The sequence below is a fragment of the Ochotona curzoniae genome, unplaced genomic scaffold (genome assembly GCF_017591425.1).
Source record: "Ochotona curzoniae isolate NIBS_2020 unplaced genomic scaffold, NIBS_Ocur_1.0 contig_1071, whole genome shotgun sequence".
Lineage (NCBI taxonomy): Eukaryota > Metazoa > Chordata > Mammalia > Lagomorpha > Ochotonidae > Ochotona > Ochotona curzoniae.
The window spans coordinates 5,594,764-5,618,802 of record NW_024464939.1 but is presented as its reverse complement, the minus strand read 5'-3'; the positions used below and the strand labels follow the sequence as shown (position 1 = coordinate 5,618,802).

At 36.3% G+C, this 24,039-nt stretch overlaps 1 protein-coding gene across 1 annotated transcript in view; it reads right to left on the bottom strand.

The window, feature by feature from the left end:
* MMP16 (matrix metallopeptidase 16) overlaps positions 1-24,039 on the bottom strand; it is a 265,162-nt gene that overhangs the window by 100,390 nt on the left and 140,733 nt on the right. The window contains exon 4 of the mRNA XM_040995311.1: positions 15,877-16,181. Within this exon, the coding sequence (XP_040851245.1) occupies positions 15,877-16,181 (305 nt within the window). The remainder of the gene's footprint in view (positions 1-15,876; positions 16,182-24,039) is intronic.

Sequence of the window (24,039 nt, the reverse complement as noted above, 5' to 3'; positions counted from 1 at the left end):
ATTTAATTATCATGCTATTGATTCAACAAATTTGGTTTCAGGAGAAAATTAAAATCTTTAAAATTTGCCACTCTTCAAATTGACTTAGACACACACACGCACACACACACATGCAGACACACACACACACACACACACACACACACACACACACACACACACACACAATCATAGAGCAGATCTGCTTTGCTACATTTTGAGATAAAGCCTCTGCTCAGAATTGTCCTGCTGAGAGTTATGGTGAAGCACAGCGACCCTGCACCTTTGTCTTGTGCGCTGGGACACCTCAAGAGTCACTTAGTGTCTATTTACTGCGAACTAGAGAATCAGGAGCCAGTGGTGGTTAAACTAAAGTGGTTATGATATTTATTTGTGTCAGAATATTATATTCTTCACAGGTAATTTTGAGCCACCGAGATCCTTTCCTCTGTATCTAAAAGGGGTATGCAGAGCAGTGACTACAAATGTTCAACAGTGATATCTCCGGACACACAAAATAAGAATCTTAATAAAGATGGGAATTAACTACAACTCATAGGCTATCTGAACTAATAATATAGCAAAGTATTCTAGAAGTCAATATAAAGTGCGATTGTATGCTATTGTAGCTGCAATGATTATCATCATATCATCACTTATACGTTAATCATATTCACATTCGTGCGCTGCTGACCTTCCCCTCAGGATGTAATATTAAAATTAGCTATGTAAAAATGAGGAAAATTAGTTGGGAATTCATCAATAGCAGCCAAAAGAAGCGCAATTTTCTGTTGGAAGTAAAATAGAGTGCTGAAACAAAGAAATGTAAGTATTCAAGGTCTTCAGAAACATCAAAATCCTAAAATATTTAAGAGGAAGAATATTGTAACCATGGTTGACTATAAAGCCATGCATACATGTATTGAAACAACATGTGGTATCCCATAAATATCTAGAATTCTAAAAATTCTAGTAAGATCATTTAAAACTTCCATTTATATATTTTTCACCTTTTTGCAAGGCAGATAAAAATAAAGATGCAAACGACAAAGAGCTCTCATTCACTGATTTCGTCCCCAGATGCCTGAACAATCTAGACTGGACCAGACTCAATCGGCAGCCAAGAACTCATTCTAATTCTCCTAAGTAGGGGCTTGGGACGCAACTATTTCACATCACACTATCCCCCATCGTGTACCTGTGCAGGAAGACAGAATTGGGAGTGAGCCCAGGTTTAAAGCCAGATACTACAATATAGGATGCTGGCTTCCTTAGTAAAGTAGAAAAACACTCCAGCAGATGCCAGCACTGCCACCTCCATTTTGTTTAAAGAAAATATATTTAAAAATACTTAATAAAGTAACATACTGCTGTATAGAAATATGAAACACATGAGGAAACTTATAGATATGTGTATATATATAAATATAATTTTACATTATTTTGTAACATGCTTCTCACCCAGTTAATTAGAAAACTCAAACTCCAACAACAGATCATCAATTCTCACATAAAATACTAGCAGTTTATAACGGCTTTAAGACTCCAGAATCTCCTTTGGGGCCATGAACTAATAAAGACAGATAGCTCTCTGCTTAATGATAGTAATATTAATGTCAGACTTCTTTTTAAAGATTTATTTATTTTTATTAGAGAGTCAGATTTACAGAGTGAAGGAGAGAAGGAGAGAAAGATCTTTCATCTGCTGGTTCACTCCCCAAGCAGCTGCGACGGTTGGAGTTGGACCAGTCCAAAGCCAGGAGCTTCTTTTGGGTCTACCAATGTGTGCAGGGTCCCAAGGCTATGGGCTGTCCTCCATTACATTCCCAGGGCACAAACAGGGAGTTGGAAGGGAAGTGGAGCAGCCAGGACATGAACCGGTACACATATAGGTGGCCAACTGTTACAAGATGAGGATTTTAGTCACTAGGCAACTGCACTGGGCCCAGTGTCAGCTTATTTTTAATAACATCTTTCCTTACACTCATACACAAAAAGATGTTTTATTTCTGTTGCCTTATTTTTTTGGTTTTAAGCATCCAAGAAGTATGACCTCATTAATTGTGCATCTATGATAGATCTTCCCAAGAAAATTTCTTTTTTCCCAAATGCCTCCACTTTCTATATATTTTGTGTGTGTGTGTGCATAAACTAGCTTTGTTTCATTATTATAAAATAGATTTGTGTAACATCCTAATTCAATGGTGGCATCATGTTCTTTGAGTCTTTGAACTGTGAAGAATCAATGAGTTTTCAAGAATCCACCTGGCTTTCATTCATGTCTGTCTTCCATTAGGTATTCTCTCACCATATGCTCATTTATCCTTATGAAGACAATATTGTTGTTTATCTAGTAGTTCATTTATGTTAAAATGCTCTCTATATCTTCATTTTTCTTTTTCTCTACCACCTTTCTAATTACATGTTGTATGGCATAAATTTTTCTTTCCTAATCTCACCCTGTAAAATAACTAGATCTCTAACAATGTGTCTAAGCTTTTAGTTTTTGATGTCTTATTAAAATATTAAAATATTTTTAATTGTGTAAATTGTTACTCTCCATCAGTTCTTGCTGAAAATGAATGAAGTTTCCCCAAATATGCTTTTTCTAATATCAAATGATATAGAAGAGGCATTTGGGGTAGCATATAAGATGCCATTTGGGATACTCACATTACCAATTGGAGTGTTTGGTTTCAGGGCTCCCTTATACTCTCAGGTCCAACTTTCTTAATGTATAGATGATTCAAGTGGGTTCTTTCCCATGATTCATATGGCAGGTTGGTGTGCATCCTTGACTTCTGATTTTGGCCAAACACAGCCCTGAATGCGTACACATTTGGAAGGTGAATCATCGGAGGATGTTTCCCTCACTCTTTCTTTCTCTCTCTCTTCTTCATAAGTACAATTAAAAGTAAGAAATAAAACCACTTTCCTACAAAACATTAGCAATCTATGTCAAAATGATTCCACTTATTCTTTATGAAAGCCTCTAATTTTGAATTATTTTAGTATCACGTATTAATCTTTAGTCTCTTACATGTTCTCAATCAGAACTTATTTCAGACTAATTTAATTCTAATTTACATGTTTTTATTTTGAAGCAGATACTGCATATTGGAGTCAGCATATCGATATGACTATTAGCGGGGTTAGGAAAGACTGATTAAATAGAAAAACAAAATAATAACTAGCAAAAAGCCAAACAAATGAAACCGTTGTTTCTGAGGTGTGTGGGAGGCTGTACGTGACAGTCCAATCCTAGAGCACACTTTTTATAAACCTGCTCATTTTCTACAAATGGATATTTCAATCCCTGTGTCTTCTGTAGCATTCTTCTTCTAATAAATGCATCTATTTGCTTATTTCAGTTATTCTATTGTTTTCAGTTATAGTGTTGCCATTTGATCCTTGTTAACAGATTTCATTTTAACTGGTGAAATTGTTCATTTTCTGATAATCTAATTCATTTTCTCATAATCTAATGCTTAGACATACCCATTAGTTAAGTACAGAAATGATCATCTCCAAGTGTGGACTCTGTGTGTGTGCTGATACTTGTGTTTTGGGTAAAATATCAGGAGATTGTAGAGATATTTTCTTCCAGAAAATATTAATCCTGTCATCCGATCAGCACCTGCAGGGCAGGGTCACTGCGTTTTTACCTGTGTCTGAGGAGTTTGGGGAACTCTCTCAGTAAGCCCTTCCCCCTGTTGTGGGACTTTCCAGATGTTCCTAGTGGGACTTGAAAGTTTTCACAGAAACGGCAAGCAAGTGGTGCTTACCACCAAGAATCACACGAGAATTCTGCTCTGTGTTTCACTGAGTACACCGTAGTCTGTTAACCTCTGCAGCTGATGAATTGTGGAAATAACCAGAGAGAACAATGAGGAGTCTTCTTGGTGCTTTCTGGCTGCCAGGGCTGTTGTCTTCTTAATCCTGGTTTCCTTGACAGTCTCACAATCCGATTTATTGTATGCTCATCTTGAAATTTTCCAAAATGCTTTTCTGTCTTCTTTGCATCATAGCAGCAAATGCCCCCATGAATTGCCAAATGTCTATTCCATAAGGTTATTTTTTTTTCCTGTGCTTCTTTATTCACCATGATCTTAATGATCTCAATTTCTGGATTGCTGGTATCTCTCTGAAGTCTTTGGACACACATACACATATGCAGAGATATTTCTCTTGTCTTATCTATCTTTTATTTATATCAATGGGAACACTGGCTTGTTTAAATTCTGACATTGTATTGATGGCATTTAGCTTTTAAGCAGTCAACCACTCTTTTAAGTTTGCCAATGAGTAATGAGAGTATTTTCAAATGCTTCTAGTGATTCAGATTCTGAAAGTGCTCTATTCAGATTTTAACTTTCTGTATGTTTGATGTGGATACTTTTTCTTGAATATAAATCGTATACATCCTCATCGCAAGTTCAGTTTCCAATTTCATGCTCAATCATAACTCTGAATAATGCCATAAAGCTTTTAAATATTATCTCATTATTTTTCTCCCTGAACTGGTTTAGGATCTTCACATTTTCAGATGTTTTCAGTTAATTATTAAATGATAGTATTTATTCTCATATTATCTAAATATTATACAAACTCCTCTCAGCTCTAACTAAATACTCTCTACATTCTTGTTTATAAATATATATAAATATATATATTATATATTATATATAATATTATAATATAATAAATATATATATATTATATATATTATATATAATATACATAATATTTATATATATATAAATATTCTACAGAGGCCTATTTAAATTCATAGTAATTCACTCGTTTGCATTACCAATCATGAGTCCATGATTTAAAACTCTCATAAAAAAGCTTGGGTAAAAGTTGACTTGCACATTTGTTTTTCTAAGCAATTTTTCTTTTTCTTGTAATTCTACTTACTGATTTTCTTCCAATAAATATGGGGAAATAGAGAATATGACCAATCTTCTATTCCTTTATTTTCTCACATGAGAAAGATAGAGCATAAAAGCATAATTTTTTATATAATTAATGAACAAAAATGTGAATCCTGTTATGCGAAGGTGCTGGCCACTACAGCAAAGAGAGCAAAACCTCTGCCTATAGTACCAGCATTCCACAGGGATGCCTGTAGGAATCCTGGCTGCTTCGCTTCTCATTCAGCTCTCTAATGACACGGCTTGGTACCCTGCAGCATGCGGGATACCAGAGGAAGCTCTTGGCTGCTGGCTTTGGACTGGCCCAGCTTTGGCGTTTGTGGCCATGTAGGCAATGAGAAAACAGATTGAAGATTCTCTTTCTTTCTCTCTCTCTTTCTCCCTGTCCCTTTTCGGTAACTCTGCTTTCCAAATAAATATGATATTAAATGAGTGTTAGACTCCATTCTCATTTCCCATGTGACAGGTGAAAAAAAAAAAAGAGTATTAGAAAAATTTATCAATTTTAAGCAATCATTTGCACAGACTCCTTGTGTGGTTTGACTTCCGTAGTATCCCTAGTCATTTCCTAACCTGGATGTTCTGGGTTATTTTCTAAATGACTTTTGCCTGTTTACAAAGCTGTCTTAATTATCTAACACTAAAGCACTAGTTTTCAAAATCATAGTGTATGTTGACAATGACTGATGTATAATGGCTCATAATTTGGAAATAGTTGGTTCAGGAATTTTGCCATGTGAGGCTTATCCAAAGGTGCAGTTTGATAGAGGTCGCCTATGTGCTTCCCTGGAGCTTTCCAAGGACAGAATATTTCATTTGCAAAGCAGCTCAAGAACGTAAACTGAATATTGGGTCTGGCTCTTGGTAAAGATCCACTTTACCTTGGGTCTCATCATATGATTTGGATTTCTTTGAAACATGATGATAGACACTAAGGACAAATTTCTTGAAAAAGAATTGAGGAGGAATGAGATGAACAGAGAGATAGGGAGAACAGAAAAAGGACAGTAAAAGAGAACGCAATCTGGTTCCAGAAGGAAATATAATTTTTTATGACATTGTCCTGGAACTCACATAGTATCATTTCCACCCATTTCTATTCATTAGAAGGGAGGCAAAGGGCAACATTCTGATATGATTATGTTGCTGGTTAGGATGCCTTGTTCATGTCCTCAATTCTCTTCGTTCAGGACAACATCCTCTTACTGCACACTCTGGGAGAGAGCAGGTTCATGCCATAGGGTAACCACCCCTGAAATGCAAGACAATTCAGGTTCCTGAATTTGGTCAGCCCCAGTCCTAGCTGTTTCAGACATTTACTGAAAGGGTGGGTGGGGGATCCCTCTAAGATGCTACATTCCAAATAAATAATTTTTTTAAAAAAATTATAAAAAAATGAAATGAGTCACTAAGTATGACTGATATACATTGGGAAAGAAATTAAACACCTTATATTGAAGATGTTGGCAGATATATTTTAGAAGCACCACATTAGTCAAATGTCTTAAACTCAGACTGTAATTTATTTATGGAAACTGGGAAAGTAATATTAATCTGGTTATACTATCACTATGGATTCAATTTTGTTGAATTAACTTTTTGTGGGTGGAATACTGAATTTACAACTAAGTTCTCTTTAATATTTTCTATTATTAGTCAAAAGTTTAATAACCTTATTAAATGTGTTTCATAACATTTTGATTAGAAAGACTTGCTGCCTAACAAAATTCAGAAAACCAATTATTAAACACAATTTTATTTAAGCAGAGACCATATCTGCAGTACTACCTACTAGAGCAAACTTTATCAAGAAAATAAGAAATGCATCATGTATATTAAAATTAGGAAAAATTTGGGCCCGGCGCAGTGGCACAATGGTTAAGTCCTCGCCTTGCACGCCCGGGATCCCATATGGGCGCCGGTTCTAATCCCGGCAGCCCCGCTTCGCTTCCAGCTCCCTGCCTGTGGCCTGGGAAAGCAGTTGAGGACGGCCCAAAGCTTTGGGACCCTGCACCCGCGTGGGAGACCCGGAAGAGGCTCCTGGCTTCGGATCGGCATGGCATTGCCGTTGCGCTCACTTGGGGAGTGAATCATCAGACGGAAGATCTTCCTCTCTGTCTCTCCTCTCTGTATATCCGCCTTTCCAATAAAAACATAATAAAAAAATAAATCTTTAAAATTAGGAAAAATTTAAAGCTAAAAAACAGGAAGACAGCATTTTGAAAAGACATCGAAGTTAAATGATCTTTGGCATAAAATTGTAGTAGTGGCCTTCCTAAGCATATTAATAAAATGCATGTGATGGGATATTTAAAAATCCAATGAAACACTTAATACATCTCTGGAAATAACAATATGGCTGCCATGCTGGTATGCAAATCAGTGAGGACACTGCCCATGAACTAGTCACCGAGGAATCCTCCTGAGGCTTCCTCATTGTCAATAAAATGTAAGAATTCATCAGTACTCTTTATCTCTGGAAGCTCTTCACAAATTAATGCACACAATTCAATAAAATAGTGCAATGGGAACAAAGCTAGAAATTATGTAATTAACATTCAAATAAAAAAAGATAAAACACATTTTTCAATATTAACACAATGTACAAATAAGTGAAAATAAATATATACCAAGTTTACTCAGATGAAAAATCAATTACTGTCATTAGATTCAGTTGTTAGGTAGACAGATGTAAATGGTTGATGTTGAGTAAATTGCAGTTTAGTTCCTAAAATCATTGTCTCTATCTACAAATTATTACCATGGGTATATTATTTTAATATATTGCATTTAACTTTGCTTTATTGTAAAAATGGGATGATCACAGATTTTTACATAATAGGGAAAAAAGCCAATAATGTTGAGAAATGTAAATTTATAAAAAGGGAAATATAAAAGCAAAAACAACACAAAAATAATGATATACCATATATTCATCTGTCCAGATGTTTATTATTTAGCAATGAATATATCTCTTAAGGATGTTTACTTTTTGTTTAGATTTATTCATTTTTATTGAAAAGGCAGATTTACAGAGAGAAGGAGAAACAGCCAGAAAGATAGTCCGGCTGCTTTTTCAGCGCAAAGTGACCACAATGGCAGAAGCTAAGCTAATCCAAAGACAGGAAGGAGGATCTTCTGGGTCTTCCAAGGCCTGGGGCCATCCTTTATTGCTTTTCTAGGCTACTAGCAGGGAGCTGCATGGGAAATGGAATACCAGGACACAAAACGGCACCCATATAAGCATCTCCACACTTGCAAGGCCAAGATTTGGGCACTGAGCTATCACAATGCACTCTAAAATAGTTCCTCTTTAACTGAAACTAATGGTGTTGCCTCTTTATCATATATGAAAATATACAGATACAAATATGTCATGTATATATTGGTATTTTTGAAATGTTAAAGCTTTGGTGAGTTTCATTTGGTCCAATTTTAGAAAAACAAGACTGGAAGAAAAATGCCATCTTGAAGGAAAAAACAGAGATAGTTCTAGGCCAAGTAGAGGACAATCTAAATAGGAAGTGTGGTGGTTTCCTGAAGCAGATCCGCAGAAATGAAGACAGATTGTTGCAGTGGGCAGAGTGTGAGGTGTTGGATGTTTTTTGATGAGAGGTGTGGGGTCTCAGTGTTCATTCTAGCATGTAAGATGGTCATATCCTGTGTGAGAGTGTCTGGATTCTGGGTCTCCCATGCAGGTGCAGGTTTGCAAATTTTTGGGCCATCCTCCACTGCTTCCACAGACCACAAGCAGGGAGCTGGAAGAGAATTTGGAACACCTGAAACAGGAGCTGGCACCCATATGGGATCCCAGGACTTGCAAGGTAAGGATTTACCCATTGACCCATTGGGTTGGGCCCATCAGTGGAACTTTATTTAATTTGAATAAAATATTCACTTAAAGCATTTTCACAAGTTTCTACCACATTATTGCTAAAAGCATAATCAGTAAATGGTTTGTTAAAGAGTGTATGAAAACACATTACATCAGACATCTATGATGTTTTATTTAAATGTTGAATATGTAATTCATAATTGCATATATATCTCTATATATGTATATATCTAAATATATATATGTATATATATATATATATATATATATTACATGGAAATGCTATTTAGGACACATAATTTCAAAAGCAAATATTATGGCCCAACGCAATAGTCTAGTGGTTAAAACCTTGTCTTGTATGTGCCAGGATCTTACATGATTGCTGGTTCATATCCTGGCTACTCCATTTCCCATCCAATTCCCTGCTTGTAACCTGGGAAGGCAGTAGAGGATGGTCCAAGGTCTTGGGACCATGCAGCTACGTGGGAGACCCAGAAGAAGATCCTGGCTCCTGGCTTTGTATTCGCTCAGCTTCAGTCATTGTGGCCAATGGGACAGTGAGCCAGTGGATGGAATACCTTTGTCTAATAAAAAATCTTTAAAATTGGACAACAACAGCAGCAAACAAAAGCAAATATCATTTACTCAGCAATATTTTAAAATTTACAGATACAATGCCATGTTGCAAAGAGCATGTGATGATTAAAATATATTAATGAATTTTAAGTTCTTCAAAATGTTTAAGGTAAATGGTATTAAAAGACAATACATGGTAGTATTATGGCAAACTCAGCTAATCCACAGCTTGCAACACTAGCCTGCTGTATTGAAATGCTGGTTCTATTCCCAGCTGTTCCACTTCCAATTCAGATTCCTGCTAATAACACAGAAAAGCCAGTGGAAGAAACAGCCTTGAATTTAGTACCTTGGGGGAAAAATATTTTTTCTATCTGGTGGCTTAGACATATTTATAGATCTGATTTTATTAATATCAAAGTGAATTAAATTATGTGTTTTGAACTGTATTCTTCCATCTCATTTTAGATAGGAAAAAGCCTTTTCTTCTGTTTCTGCTTATTTCTGTAAATGTATTTCTCCACTTTCTATTCTCTGGGAGAATCTATAGCTGCTCAGTTGGATGTGTTTGACAAGTCATCTCTATCTGTCCTCCATACTTGGCTTTCACACTATTTTATCTCTCAATGCTTTTCTGAAAGTAGCTTACTAAGATTATCTTCACATAACAGATTCCATTTTTATAATAAAAATCAGTTTTCTTTTCTCATTCTAGAGAAAGCTTTCATTGGTTGTTCTGAGTTGCTTCACTTGACAAAATATTTCCAGAGGCAAGGTTTTCTGCTAGTATTCAACCTGTTCACTTTTCTTATTTTCTTTGATTTGTAAAAATACCTTTTTCATGTGCCATTTTATTACTGTTTTAGGGTGTGCATGTTAAGGCACATTTTGTGTGACTTATCAACAGATTCACAGCATATCCAAGGTCTAGTCCTGTTTCAGCCAACTTACTGCTGAAGCAGACACTGACTAGCTACTCACTGAACCTACTGCCTTTTTCAGTCTTTCTTGAAATTAGGTGTGACAATGGAGTTGAATTCTAGTTAGCAGAATCTGGGCAGAAATATTTAATGCTATTATCACTGCTTTGGCATAGAGAACTCTCCCAAGGGCACGTTTATCTTAGTTTTACATGGATTTTGACAAGGAAATCAAATTTGAAAATCATGGCTGACCTCTGCTGTGTAGGATTATGAAACAGTATGCTGACAGAGTTTATGCGCACCGCCACAAGAGCAATAAAGAACATTCTGCTGAATGAAATGATGAGCATTTCTGGCTTGGCCTGTTCATACACCAGGAACTCCACATGCTGTGTACTGAAAGTTAATAATCCATCTACACGCTTTATTAATACTGAGGTAACAAATTATTTTTGCCAATATGATTACACAGATTCATCTGCTGCTCTCTGATTGCATCAAGGATTGCAATAAATAATAATGTAGAGACTGCATAGTAATCACAGCGACGTGCACAGTTGAAAACTTTCAAAAAAAGAAAATTTGCCAGATTTAAGTAACAAGAGTAGTGGAATGAAACAATAACAACAAAGAATGAAATGAAGGTCATTCCAGAAAGGAAGGGACACTTCTCTTGAAGAGTCGTTTACTTGAAAAGGAGGGAAAGGAAGGGAAGGAGGAACAGAGAGAGAGCGAGCGAGAGAGAGATTTTCCAGCCACGGGATTACCCTACAGAAGCTGGCAGTGACCAGCGATGGGCCAGGAGAAATCCAGATTGGCAAAGGCCCAAGCAATTGAAGCATCTTTCACTGCCTTTCCAGACAGATTAGCAGGAAACTGGGTCAGCAGTGGAGGAAGCAGGTATTGAACTTAGACTCTGATATATGATGCTGACATCAAAAGTAGCAGCTTTATTCAGCACGTCAGGGTCCCCATCTGTGTGCAGGTGTCCAAACACTAGGGTCACCCTCCCTTGCTTTCCTAAGCACATTAGCAAAGAACTGAATTGAAAATGGAGAAGCTGGGTGTCAAATGAGCACTCATTTGAGATACTGCCAACACATTTGAAGGCTTAACCAGCTAAACCACAACCTTCATTTCCATTAAGGATATTTTAAGGTCCTTCACCCACCAAGTCATACCAAACTTTTTTTCTTCTCTTCAAAACCATAGGGCAGATGGGTCTATACATTATTCTAATTGAGTGTTCTGCTGACAGATACGGATCTTCTCAATATACAATTAACATCTACCTCTTCTTTTTCCCATATAGTTCAAACAAAACAAAACAAAAACCTCTAGGCTTCTCAGGAATATAAGCAGCTATCAGAGGCACCTGCTAGGGAGAACATGCTAGCTGGTATCATCACATGGCTGCTTCTGGGGCAGATGTCCTAAGATACTCTCTGCACCAAGTCCTCTTACAGCTGACTCTCCATAGTGTTCAGAAGTTACATCTACCTGGTCAGACATCAAAATAAGACTTAAACTATCTGGACTCAAGAATGAATGGTCTTGGATGCTGTCTTTGTCATTTCTCATAGAAGGCTGTATTATACTTAAGGGCTTTGATGTATTCAAGGGCTTTTTTATCATAATTTCTTTTTTTAAGATTTATTTATTTTTATTGGAAAGTTAGATCTACAGAGAGAAGGAGAGACAGAGTGGAAGATCTGTCCGTTGATTCACTCCCCAAGTGGCCACAAGAGGGAGAGCTGAACGAATTCCAAGCCAGGAGCCAGGAGCCAGGAGCTTCCTCAGTGTCTCCCACATGGGTGCAGGCGTCCCAAGGCTTTTGGCCATCCTTGACTGCTTCCCCAGGCCACAGCAGGGAGCAGGATGGGAAATGCAGCAGCTGGGACAGGACTGGGCACGCATATGGGATTCTGGCAGAAGCAAAGTGAGGATTTAGTTACTATAGGCTACCACACCAGGCACCATTTTTCCTGCTTTTTTACGGTCTAAGCAATCCTCTTCCTTTAAACAGAGTTATTGCATCACGCTATTTTCATACTTTTTTGCATTTTATAGTTGCAAGTATATGGTAAAACATGTCTCTAGAATTTCTTTTGTCATAAGTATTTTTAATGTCTAATAATTTATATGAAAGGTAATTGGGAAGACAGGGAGAGGTTGAGAAGTAGAGGAGGGAAAAAAGCAAAACAGAGATTTGTATCCACTGGTTTAGTTTATTGCTTGGCCCAGTCAAAGCCAGGAGCCAGGGATTCCATCCAGGTCTTCCATGTGCATGGTAGTGATTTAAGTATTTCATATATTCTCTGTTACCACCCAGCATGTATAACCCGGAGCAGCTCAGGTAGTCATCCGATACAGGACTAAAGAATCGCCAAGTAGCAGCTTAACATTACCTGTTTACAAAGCAGTCTAACAGATACTCTGTTTTTTTCTTTAAAAAGATTAATTTGACATTGTAGTTACCATAGTTGAGAAATTCAATTGGATATACATGATATGTCTTCTATTTACATGAATAGTGCTGTTTAAGTTTTATGCCATGGTTAAGGAAGCAATATGCTCAAGAAGAATCTTCATATTATGCTGGAATTAATTTTTCTAACTCAAAATCAGACAATGCTTTTTAAAACGCCTATCATGATTAAATATTTTTGAGCTCTACTTAATTATGTAAATGTTATACTTTTTATTGTAGGAGCCCAAAAACTTTACAAGAAGAAATTTAAATAAATAATATATAGGAAATTGTGTGTGTTAATGTGTTTCGTGGTTTAGCCAATATTTTGTATAATTTACTTAATGGTCTTTAGCTTGAGTTTTCACAAGATATCATGACAATTAGAAACTGATAGAAAGGTAGATAACGGTGAATTACCAGTTCCTGGCAGCCCTAGACACTGATTATCTTTTCTGAGGCAGACAATATTCAAATTGCCTTCATTAGCTGAGCAATATGCTGTAGAAAATGCGCTGGTACTTATTAAGAGGCTCTTTCATTTGCATTTTCGCTAAATAATGATGCTGTTTTGTTTTCTAGCTTCTCAAGAGCTATGAATAGGAGAGAAAGAAAATAGTCCAGGTAAGTGAGCCAGGGATTAAAGAACACAAAACAAAACAAAAGTTCATGTAGTTGTGATTTAAAAAGATAGTCGAGACACAGTAAAGACCTAGGATGCAGAGAGGCATGGATTTTCCCCACATCTGTCAGCATCAGCAGCAATGCGAGGGGCTGTTCTTTTGATAAGTGATCAATACTCTGTCTGACACCACTTGGACTGCCCTGATGTGCCACGTGAAAAGTTGGAATTTCAATGAACCAGTAAATCTTTATGGAATTACATCCCCAAAAGTCAATTAGCATCTTCCAAATCCCTTCAATTCTGAAACACTCTTACCATTTGAAGAAATTTCTTCCCTTCCTTCCTTCCTTCCATCCTTCCTTTCTTTCTTTCTTTCTTTTTCTTTCTTTCTTTCTTTCTTTCTTTCTTTCTTTCTTTCTTTCTTTCTTTCTTTCTTTCTTTCTTTCCTTCCTTCCTTCCTTCCTTCCTTCTATTCTTTCTTTCTTTCTTTCCTTCCACCCTTTCTTTCTTTTTTTCTTTCTTTCTTCCTCCCTTCTTTCATTCCTTCCTTCCTTCCTCTCTCACTTTCTCTCTCACTTTCTCTCTTTCTTTACTCTCAAATATGAGAAAAATGATCCTTATTTGAGTGGTAAAAGGCATTTTTTACATGAATAATCAGTTGCTACATCAGTTTTACTTGATGCATGTTTACGTGCAAAGAAAATAATATTTCTACAAGAAACAATATGATGTATTAGCATATTTAGCATATACATGCAGTCAGTATAGCCTTGTTTTGATGTTGTACTTTGAGTTGGTGTTATATTTGATAAGTTTTCTACTCTTGTAGAAATGTACCTTTGCTGCAAAACTTTTAGAATCATGTAAAATCAAATAAAGTTCCAAAGTACTGAAATCAGGGTAAACGTCCTCATTTCCTGTGCTGTCAGTTCTCCTGAGGCTTTCTTAAATTTTTTTTTTTACGGAGGGGAGAGAGTTGGATGTGCCAAAAGGGGAGTACTAACAGGTGAGAGACACACCAAAGGGGTTAAAAAAGCTTTCTTTATTGAGGGATGCAATATTTTAAGACAAATACTGGCAAGATGGTAAGCATGTCATTTATAAATGGATTTAATAACCAATGTGCCCATAAAATCAATTTAACTCAAGTTCAAAGGGAATTTGAATGTATCCATATGATAAATTTACTTAAAATGTTAGGAAGTATAAACTAAACAATGAAAATGTGACTTTCAGAGGTAACCCACATTTAAAGATAAGTCCATTTTAAGTTTTTGTATCCTGGTTCTACTATTTTGAAAATATTGGTGCAAATGTCCCTGTCTTCAAGAAGTTCTTCGAACATAAACAAAATGTACTATTCTAATGTACATAATAATTATAGTAATTTTAAAACTGTCTTAGTACAATGTGTTCTTGGAAACATGGGCAGATTTTTTTCCCTTTCTTTGACAGTTATTTCCTTTCCTTTCCTTTTGCTTTAAACAGTTATTTCCTTTTCTTTGACAGCTAATTAATTGATTCAGAATCACTCAACCTTGGGTATCTTAAAAACTTGAAAGGGTATTTCAATAATGCACTAAACTTGATAATGCACTAACAAAGCCAATTTTCATGAATACACTTGTTAAGAAAGAAGTGGCAATTTTATTAACTTGCTAGTGATAACATTACACTCCTGTGATAAAAAAACATGCTACAGTGCGAAAGAAGAAAAAAATCAAGTCTTGATTACAAGAATTGAGAATCTGACTACTTAGGGATCCTATGATTCTAAGATCTTACAATTGTGTGAACGTTGACGTGCAGGTTTCAAATAGGCTTTCTTGTCCAGCAAGAAACACATGCTTTCTTATACCTTGTCATACTTCATTTAAACATAGAGTTTATAATTTCTATATTAACTTTGGACATCGGAATAATTATAAATGTCAGCAAAGTGAGGAATGTATCAGGATAAGCTGCAAAGAAATCAGCTTCTGATATAAACAAACAAAGGAATTATACAAACATAGTAAATCATGTAGTCTGAGAGACAAATGAAGAGAAATGAAAAAAAATATATTGATTAGAAATGTGAAAATGAAACAGGGAACAACAGAGAAAGATATAGTAAAATCCATTTTACCGAAATTAATCACATTCACCTCCAAGTGGAAATGCTGATAGCAAAAAAAAAAAAAAAAAAATTGCAGGGTGTTGTGCAATGCACAATGCATCACTAAATTATTCAGTATGAAATCTTTTAAGAAATCACATTATTTAGAAAGAAAAAATTTGATTTTAAGTAGTTATATAGTATATAACTACTATAAAGTTCTATAATCAATAAGACATACAGAATTATCAAATGCTGTATATTAAAATTTATTTCTAAAAACATTATAAAAATGTAAGCATTGCCTTATAATTTTTAAGGTAAACTTACAAATGATACCTTCAGCTTACAAATGACCAAATTGGCAAGTAAATTATTTGAGCATCCTAAAAACAAAATTAAGATACTTTGCATTTAAACAAAATGCACTTACCATCATGATTAGGATTTCCTAACGTCCATGGCTCATCTGAGTCAAAATGAGTATCTCCTCCAATTCCTGGTCCAGGGAAATAGGCATGTGCCAAAAATCCTCCCTCTCCATCAAAGGGAGAACTGTCTCCGTGAAAACCAGATGCAAAAATAATGGTTATATCCACATCACGTTTGCCATTTTCTAGTTCACTGTAGGGAACTTCTTCAAATGTCAGAGGAGTTACATTCTGCCACACATCAAAGGCACGGCGAATAGCTTTACGGGTCTCAGGGTCTCCTACTTTCGGAGTTACGTTCTTTATGCTGAAAGTTAGAAATGGTAAGAATCAGTATGGCTTTGTTCTATGCAAACTGACTTATTATGGATGTTCACTTACTAAATTTACAAGTGCAAGGCAAAATGGTCACACTAAATGGTTCTGCAATGTAGTCACTCCTCCTATCTCTCTACCTAGAATTCAGTGCATTGGGATCACTTAACTACCCGCAGTATAGTGCTCATATAATAAGACATTAATGAGAAAAATGACCAACAGGAAGGATATTAGGTTAATCAGTTACTTTGTCTCTTGGACAATTGTAGATACACAGATTTGCTAAATGATTGAACTGTTGCAGTACTCTTGAGCTGAAATAAAAAGTCCAAGTTATTTTTTAGTAATTATTACTTTTAGAGGTATAACCAAATGACTAAGCAATTTCTCAACTTACTCAATATTAATCTATATGTTTCTTTTGCTAGTCAATGTCCATCATTTTATAAACAAAATACAAATGGAATTAGTATGTATTTTTGTAGACTATAGTACTCAAAACCCACACCATGCAAGAGAAAAGCAATGGAAATATTGTTTTTGATTCAATAATCGCATATCCATGAACTTGCACTAAGGATGTATTTGAATATAAAAAAGGGAATTATAAATTCAGTTTAATGTTCATTATAGTGAAATCATAAAGGAAATTGGAAGTTACATAATTTGCAATAATGGTTAAAGGCTGGTGTCTCCACTACATATTCCAGTATATCTAGGAATTAAAGCAGTTTTCTTTTTATTATTATTTTTCTTTATTTTGGAGGCCATATGTCATCATGAACAAACTTGCAAGACAGACTATATATTGGAAAATATAACACACTTATTCCATTTTTAACTCAATTACAATTACATCAAAACATTTACAAATGTCAGGCTGGAGGGAGATATGCTAAAATAGTAATTGTTGTTAATTGAACACTTGTTATAAGCTTGGTAAACATTTCCTAATATCTTATTAAATTCTCTGAATAATCCAATACGATGAGCATTTATACCTAGTATATAAATGAAGAAGAGTGGTAGGAATTTAGCAAAATAAATAAATAAATAAAACTTCAAAATGGCAGAAACTCATTTTTCAAACCAAATATTCTGAATGGAGTGCATTTCTGTGAATTCTAGCCTAGCTCATAGTCACATAGTATTTGACAGTAAACACTGCTTATCATATTTAAGTGCAATAATGTGGCACACCAGTCTGGGTGAGAAACCATGCAGCTTGGTTTCAGGGTGACAGAGGCCAACGTACTGAGGAGTTGCAGGATTAGCATAACTTTTGAAGTTACTCCGACAGACAATAAAACTCCTAGACACTGACTGTAAGAGAAAAGGGAGATGTGAAGAAAAATCTGGTTTTTTTTATTTAGACTTGAGAATAAAATTATTCATAAATGTTTAGAGACAGCTACACTGTGTTTTTGCTTAGGATCGGGGTCCGTTCAGAGCTGTTCTCCAACCTGTGTTCTGAGGAAAGGGGATCACTGAGGCGTAAAGGCCTTTGTTAAGCTGCTTGGATTCTAAATTTCTTGTCTCATGGCAGAAGAGGAATACAGACTAAAGCACCTCTGGATTTTGTCTACATTTAACCTTCTAGCAAGCAATCTTCTTGCCTCCCTTCCCTGTGAGATTTCAGAAATCCCATGTTAATTGGCAGATTTTCTTATGGGCATTATTTGGGAGAAACTGCTAAATAACAGGTGTGACACTTGCTGCTAGAAGCACAGCAATTCGCAACGCTCTGAACACATTTTGCTTAAGTGAATTCTAGCAGCAACACGCAACAGAAAAGAACAAGAGGAAGTAATTCGGGTATGGATGATTGAGGGATATGGAGGTCAGATTAATAAAAACTAATGTGGATCAATGTGGAACAGCCATGACTTAAACACATGCTCCATTATAGGATGCTGGCATCGCAAACTGCAGTTTAACTGGCTGCACCATGATGCTGACCCCTCAAATTATATTTTGCATAACATCCAAAGCTTGGAAATGAAGATTTGCTTAATAAAATTGATGTTACTCAATATGTTTTTATTACTCTTGTGAACAAAATTAGTCAGAGCTTACTCAGAAATCACTAATTTATTCAACAGCTTGCCAATTATTAGACAAATGGTGTCTACTTTACACAGCAAGTGAATAAAATTATTGATTTCAATGATTTCAGTGATGACAACTCACAGGATAATTTCATTTTGGAGTGGCACACAATATTAAGTTATCTAAAAAACCTTTAACATTTTGAAAATAACTGAAAATTTTATGCCCTAAATAATCTTTATCATATGGAGAATTCTTAGGTTGAAACTTGGACTGATTTTTCTATAAATTATCTACAAAATTCTTCAGCACTTGGAGTGCATTTGGAGAAACACCCATAACTGACCAGGAAACAGAAAAGGCAATCAACATATCTTAGTCATTTGAGTGTTTCTGAACTCACAAACTACTACTTTGTAATGAATCTGCTGTGAGGTCTATGGCCTGTAATCTTCACTGCAAGTGAACAGGGACGATATGGGAGTACATATGGGTCCTGCAAAGGATACCTTGGTACTGCAACAGAAGATGGAGGACAGAACAAATTGATCAACCACCCCAGCCAAATGTTGGTAGTGAATACCTGAGCAGAGACTCTATGGAGGACAATGTCAGCCAGTGGATTCTAGAGAAATTTCATCTTGCTTGGAGTGAGAAGAGTGGCAGCAATTCAGTATTGCGGAATTATCAAAACCCTCTTATGCAGGATCCTTGGGGCATGCCCCACATCAGGAAGCCTGGGATAGCATTGGGTGACTGATCCCATCCCAAAGTACGGAGGCAGTTGTGAGGCTGGGTGTGACTTTTCCACTTATCTCCTCCCTTCCACCAGATACAGAGAGGGAATAAGAAAATACGGAACTAATGGTTCACCCACCTTGCACTAGCCCTTGACCTTCATATTCTGATCAACTTTGTAAAAATCATCAAAAATAAAATTTAAAAAATGTAGATGAGTGTTGACATTTATTAAGTATTTTCAAGCATAGTGCAAAGGACATTGTGTTTTTCGGGCAATGGCTCAGTGGCTAAATCCTTGCTGTGCAGGGGCCAGGAACCCATATGGGGGCTTGTTCACCTCTTAGCTGCTCCAAGTCCCATCCAACTCCTGCTTAAAGCCTGGGAAAGCAGGCTTACTCAAAGCCTGTGATCCTGTTCCCTCCTGGAAGGCCTGGAAAAGGCTCCTAGCTCCTGGATTTGGATCAGCTCGATTCTGGACATTGGCACTACTTGAAGAGTGAATCAGTGGAGGGAAGATCTTCCTATGTCTCCTTCTCTCTGTAAATCTGCATTTCCAGCAAAAATAAATAAATCTAAAAAAAAAATCTATATATTGTTTACATTATATTCGTTATGCTTCAACCAAGGGTTCTGCTGTGGGTGTTTTTACACCATTCACTTTACACACAGGGAAACGGACCTTGGAAACTAAGTAGTTTGATTCTGGTTTTATAGATATTAAACTTCCTAGCCAGGAATCAAATCCAAGGTCTCTCTTACACCAAAATAGAATTCTCAGTCACATTCTGTGATTTGTCCATGAACGTGAAGTAGAAAAGAAATAACATTTAACTATGTTATCGTACCAAATTGACTGAATCTATCAGTAGAAAAACCTAGCGTAAGTGGCATTATAATCAATTAATTCTGAATGAAAGTGCTGTAAACTTTCTTTGCTTTCTTTAGTTTTTCCTTTGTTTCTTGAGTTGATTATATATATTAGCATATTTAGTCATTCTTCATTTGTTCTTGTACATGGCTAGGTCATGTTTTCCAAATGAACAATTAACTAATCAAAGAAAAAAGTCTATAAACCAAATAGGTTGTCTTTTCCCCATGGCTCTGTTTCCTGGACATTTACTGGGTGTGTCTTAAAAAGCAATCAGAGTGCTGAGGGATTCGGAAGACAGCTCACAGAAGGATCAGCCCAAGATTCAACATGAGAATTCTCAACATGATGAAAGAACACGTATATAATCACGGGTCTGTTTTTCTAATACTGTGTCTGCTAAATCAGCCTATTGCTCTGCATCTCTGCTGATATCACACGATGCCTTAATTAGTATCCATTGAAAGAAAGTATTCAAAACAACTAAGTGGAAATATCTTGATTTTTTTCCGTGGTTCTCCACTCGGAGTGAATCTGCTCAATTAACGTCTGCCAACAGTGTGGCTGAAATCACTCTTAATTTGTGTAAAATTTTGACCTTTATAATATTACGTTCTTCCTTTACGGGTACACCCCTCACTTGTCTTTTAGCATGTTATGTATTTTAATAAAAATTCATATTTTTGATACAAAATTCTTACATGTATTCTGAAGACTTAATTTTTACTCATATTTTAGGGTTTATTTCTAATTTTAGTCATGGAATCCTGATTCAATACTTGCCCTGTGACACAGAAGGAACTAGTTGAGTTGCTTTTTCTGCTGAAATTGGGGACAAATCTGATCTCTCTTGTTTTTATTCTACACTGACGGGAAGAACTAGCTAAGCGAAAAACAATCAGGTCTTTGTTTGCAAGTTAATGATGTTTTTTATATACAAAATACCAGAAGAACATATAATAGCAATAACACACCCTTTACATGGCTGCTTCGCACAGTGTTAAACACACTGCTTGTGATATTCACATGCTGTAGCAGAGGGTCTAGGCTGTGTTTCTCCCTCCACTTCCAGTCCTACGTCTTGGTAATGCCCATATGCCAGACAGCAGCTGGTTGCTCCAGTTCTAGGTTCCTTGACAAGCATGTGGGAGACACCAGTGAATTCTGTACTTCTGGCCTTAAATTGACCCATTCCCAGCTTTTGTAGTCATTTCAGAATGAACTAGCAGATGGAAGATTTTTGTCCTGTTACTGTCTCTTCTGCCTTAAAATGCGAACTAATACAAACAAACCAAAGCACCTCTTAACTAATGAAGGCTTACAGCAACATTGTAGGAGATAAGGCTAATATATGCAAATCCAATGGTTTTCAGTATGCCAAAAATAAACAACCATGGTTTCCTCCTCCTCTTCTTCTTCTTCTTCTTATTATTATTTTGGGTGACAGAGTGAGTCTCAGACACAGGGACCTCTCGTCATGGTTCACTGCCCACATACCCTAAACAGCAGGACTAAGCTAGGGTGAAGAAACTCAATTGAAATCTCCAAGGGGATAGCAGGGATTCAAATACTTCAACTCTCACCTTGCATCCTCCTAGGGGACACTTTGTCAGGAAACCAGAACTGGGAACTGAAGCTGGGGATTAAACCTAGGCACTGCCAAGGAGATGCTGCATCTGAACTGGTGTCTCCACCTGCTAGGCCAAATGCCTGCTCCGATTGAAATCCCACATGGATATACATTAACACTATGAAAGAAACCTCTTGAATATAAAGCTACTAAAACAAGCACATGATCTATATGATCAGAAGTACGAAACTGTAATGAAGAATTGAAATATTTAAATAAATGGTAATATTGGTATTGTCATGGTTAGAAAAAAATCAAAATTATTAAGTTGACAGTTCTTTGCAATTTGGTAAATAATGTGATGTGATCACATATAAAGCCAAAATTGTGGGAAATTACTGTTATAGTTACAACAAAGTTAGTATGTTTACATTACAAGGGAAGAGATACCAAATATCCAGCAAAAGGCTTAAGAACTGAAACAACTGAAATTTTCTTATACCAGTAATTATAAAGTCAAAGTCATCAGAACAGGGTATATTGGCTTTAAAAATCACATAAATTAATAGAACAAAGAGAACAGAAATTGACCATTAAATATCTACTCAGACAAATAAAATGGAAAAACGGTTGTCAACAAATGGTGCTAGAATTATCAACCATTTCCATTGTGTTCAAAACTTACCTATGAATAAATAATAGATCTACATGTAAAATATAGACTCACAAATCTAAATGTAAAATATAAGTGTAAATTTCTAAAAAATAGCATACAAGATTATGTACATGACCCTGGGTATGATGCTTTTGTTTAAACACAACAGCAAAAGCAAAATACAAAAAGAAAACCTCTGATAAATTGGGTTCTATTAAAATTAACTACTGCCATTGGAAATACATGGTATAGAAAATCAAGTACAAGCACGGGAAAGAAAAAGATATCTGACAAAATAAGTGGTGGAAACATTTACACAAAATACAAATAAGTATTCTTAAAGCTATAAAACAAAGAGAACAATTGGCCCAAGATATCTGATCACTCTTCTCACTAATGAAGATATCTTGATGGTAAATAAGAAAATGAAAATACATTTATCATCCTATGTCACTAAGAAATCGGAAATCAAGTCAATAAAATAGATTTATCTCAAAAGGCATAATTGTTTTATAATAATATTACCTCAATAGTGTAACCTCAATAAACCAATAAAGTTCCTAACACAGTTGTTGTAATGCAAAGCACTGACAACACCAAATGCTGATGAGTTTGCAGAACGAGACTGTTTATTGATGGTAATAAATTTAGAACAGTAACTGTAGAAGATGTTTCAATAGTAGTCTTAGAAATGACTAGTGATGATATGCTTGTAGTTTATCCAAATCAGTTGAAATTTTTAACTGCACAAAATTTGTCTACTGAGAAAACAAACGGAATTTGCTAAGTGAAACAAGCCAGCTTCTATTTTTTTAAAAAAATATATTTATTATTTTATTTGAAAGTCAGAATTACTAAGAGACAGAGAGCGCAAAATATTTTCCATTTTCTGACACACTCCGCAGGTGGCCAAAATGGCCTGTGCGTGGCAGGTTGGAATCTGGGAGTCCCGGGTTTCTTTAGGATCTCCGATATGGGTGCAGAGTCCTTAGGCATTAGGTCATGCATTTCACAGGAAAGAAGCCAGTTTGAAAGCTTTCCAGTATCTTTTATTCCAGAAAAGGTACAGTTACAAAGCTATTAATAAAAATCGGAGTTTCTGAGAGAAGGACGGAAGACGAAACAAGAGATTTTTAGGGCAGTGAAATAACTCGTATAATGTTGTAGAAGCAAAAAAAAACAAAAACAAAAAAAAAAAACCATGTTTTTTTTGTCAAAACCTGTAAAACTTTATAACATCTAGTATATCCAGGGGACACACTAGATACCAGTTAGTAGCAATGAATCAATACCCCAGCTGTCTGCAACTGTCTGTTGCCTAGTACCTAGGTATGTGTTAACAGGTCTGGGAGAAAAACAGCTGGGTAGCTGGCAGGTATTCTGAGCCTCGTTAATGTCAAATTTTTGTTAACTATACTAGAATACTGCGTAATTGCTTATTCTTTGTTTTTTTTTAAAGCTAAGTGGGGAAGGCAGAGAACTCTAGGCTTAGGGATGCCACTGCAGTCCCCATGTTGGGGGCTGCAGTTTGCCCAGAGAAGGGGATCAAGGGACATATTCCAGCAGGAGTGACTGAGGGCTCATCTGACAGGGGAGAAATGACTTCTAGGGTCTCTATGGGCTAGGAGACTGCACTTGCAGATAGGTGAGGGAGCGGAGTCGGTGCAGTTTAGAGAGAGGAAACTGGAGGGCATGTCTGGGTCAGGCCAAGGCACCTGACCACATCGGAGACTTGGGCTCAACTAAATAGCATTGCCAGCCACCCTCTGGTGATTGCAAAAGCTGAGGTGGGGGACAGTACTCACCCATTGGTACTGGAGCAGGAGGTAGGTCACATCAGACTGGACTGCAGCACCCACCACACTATGAGTGAACCAGATCTAGGGGCAGCTTCTGTAGGAGACTTATGGACCCATTAGTTTATACAGAGAGATGGGGGCAGAGATGGGGGCAAACCCACCTGA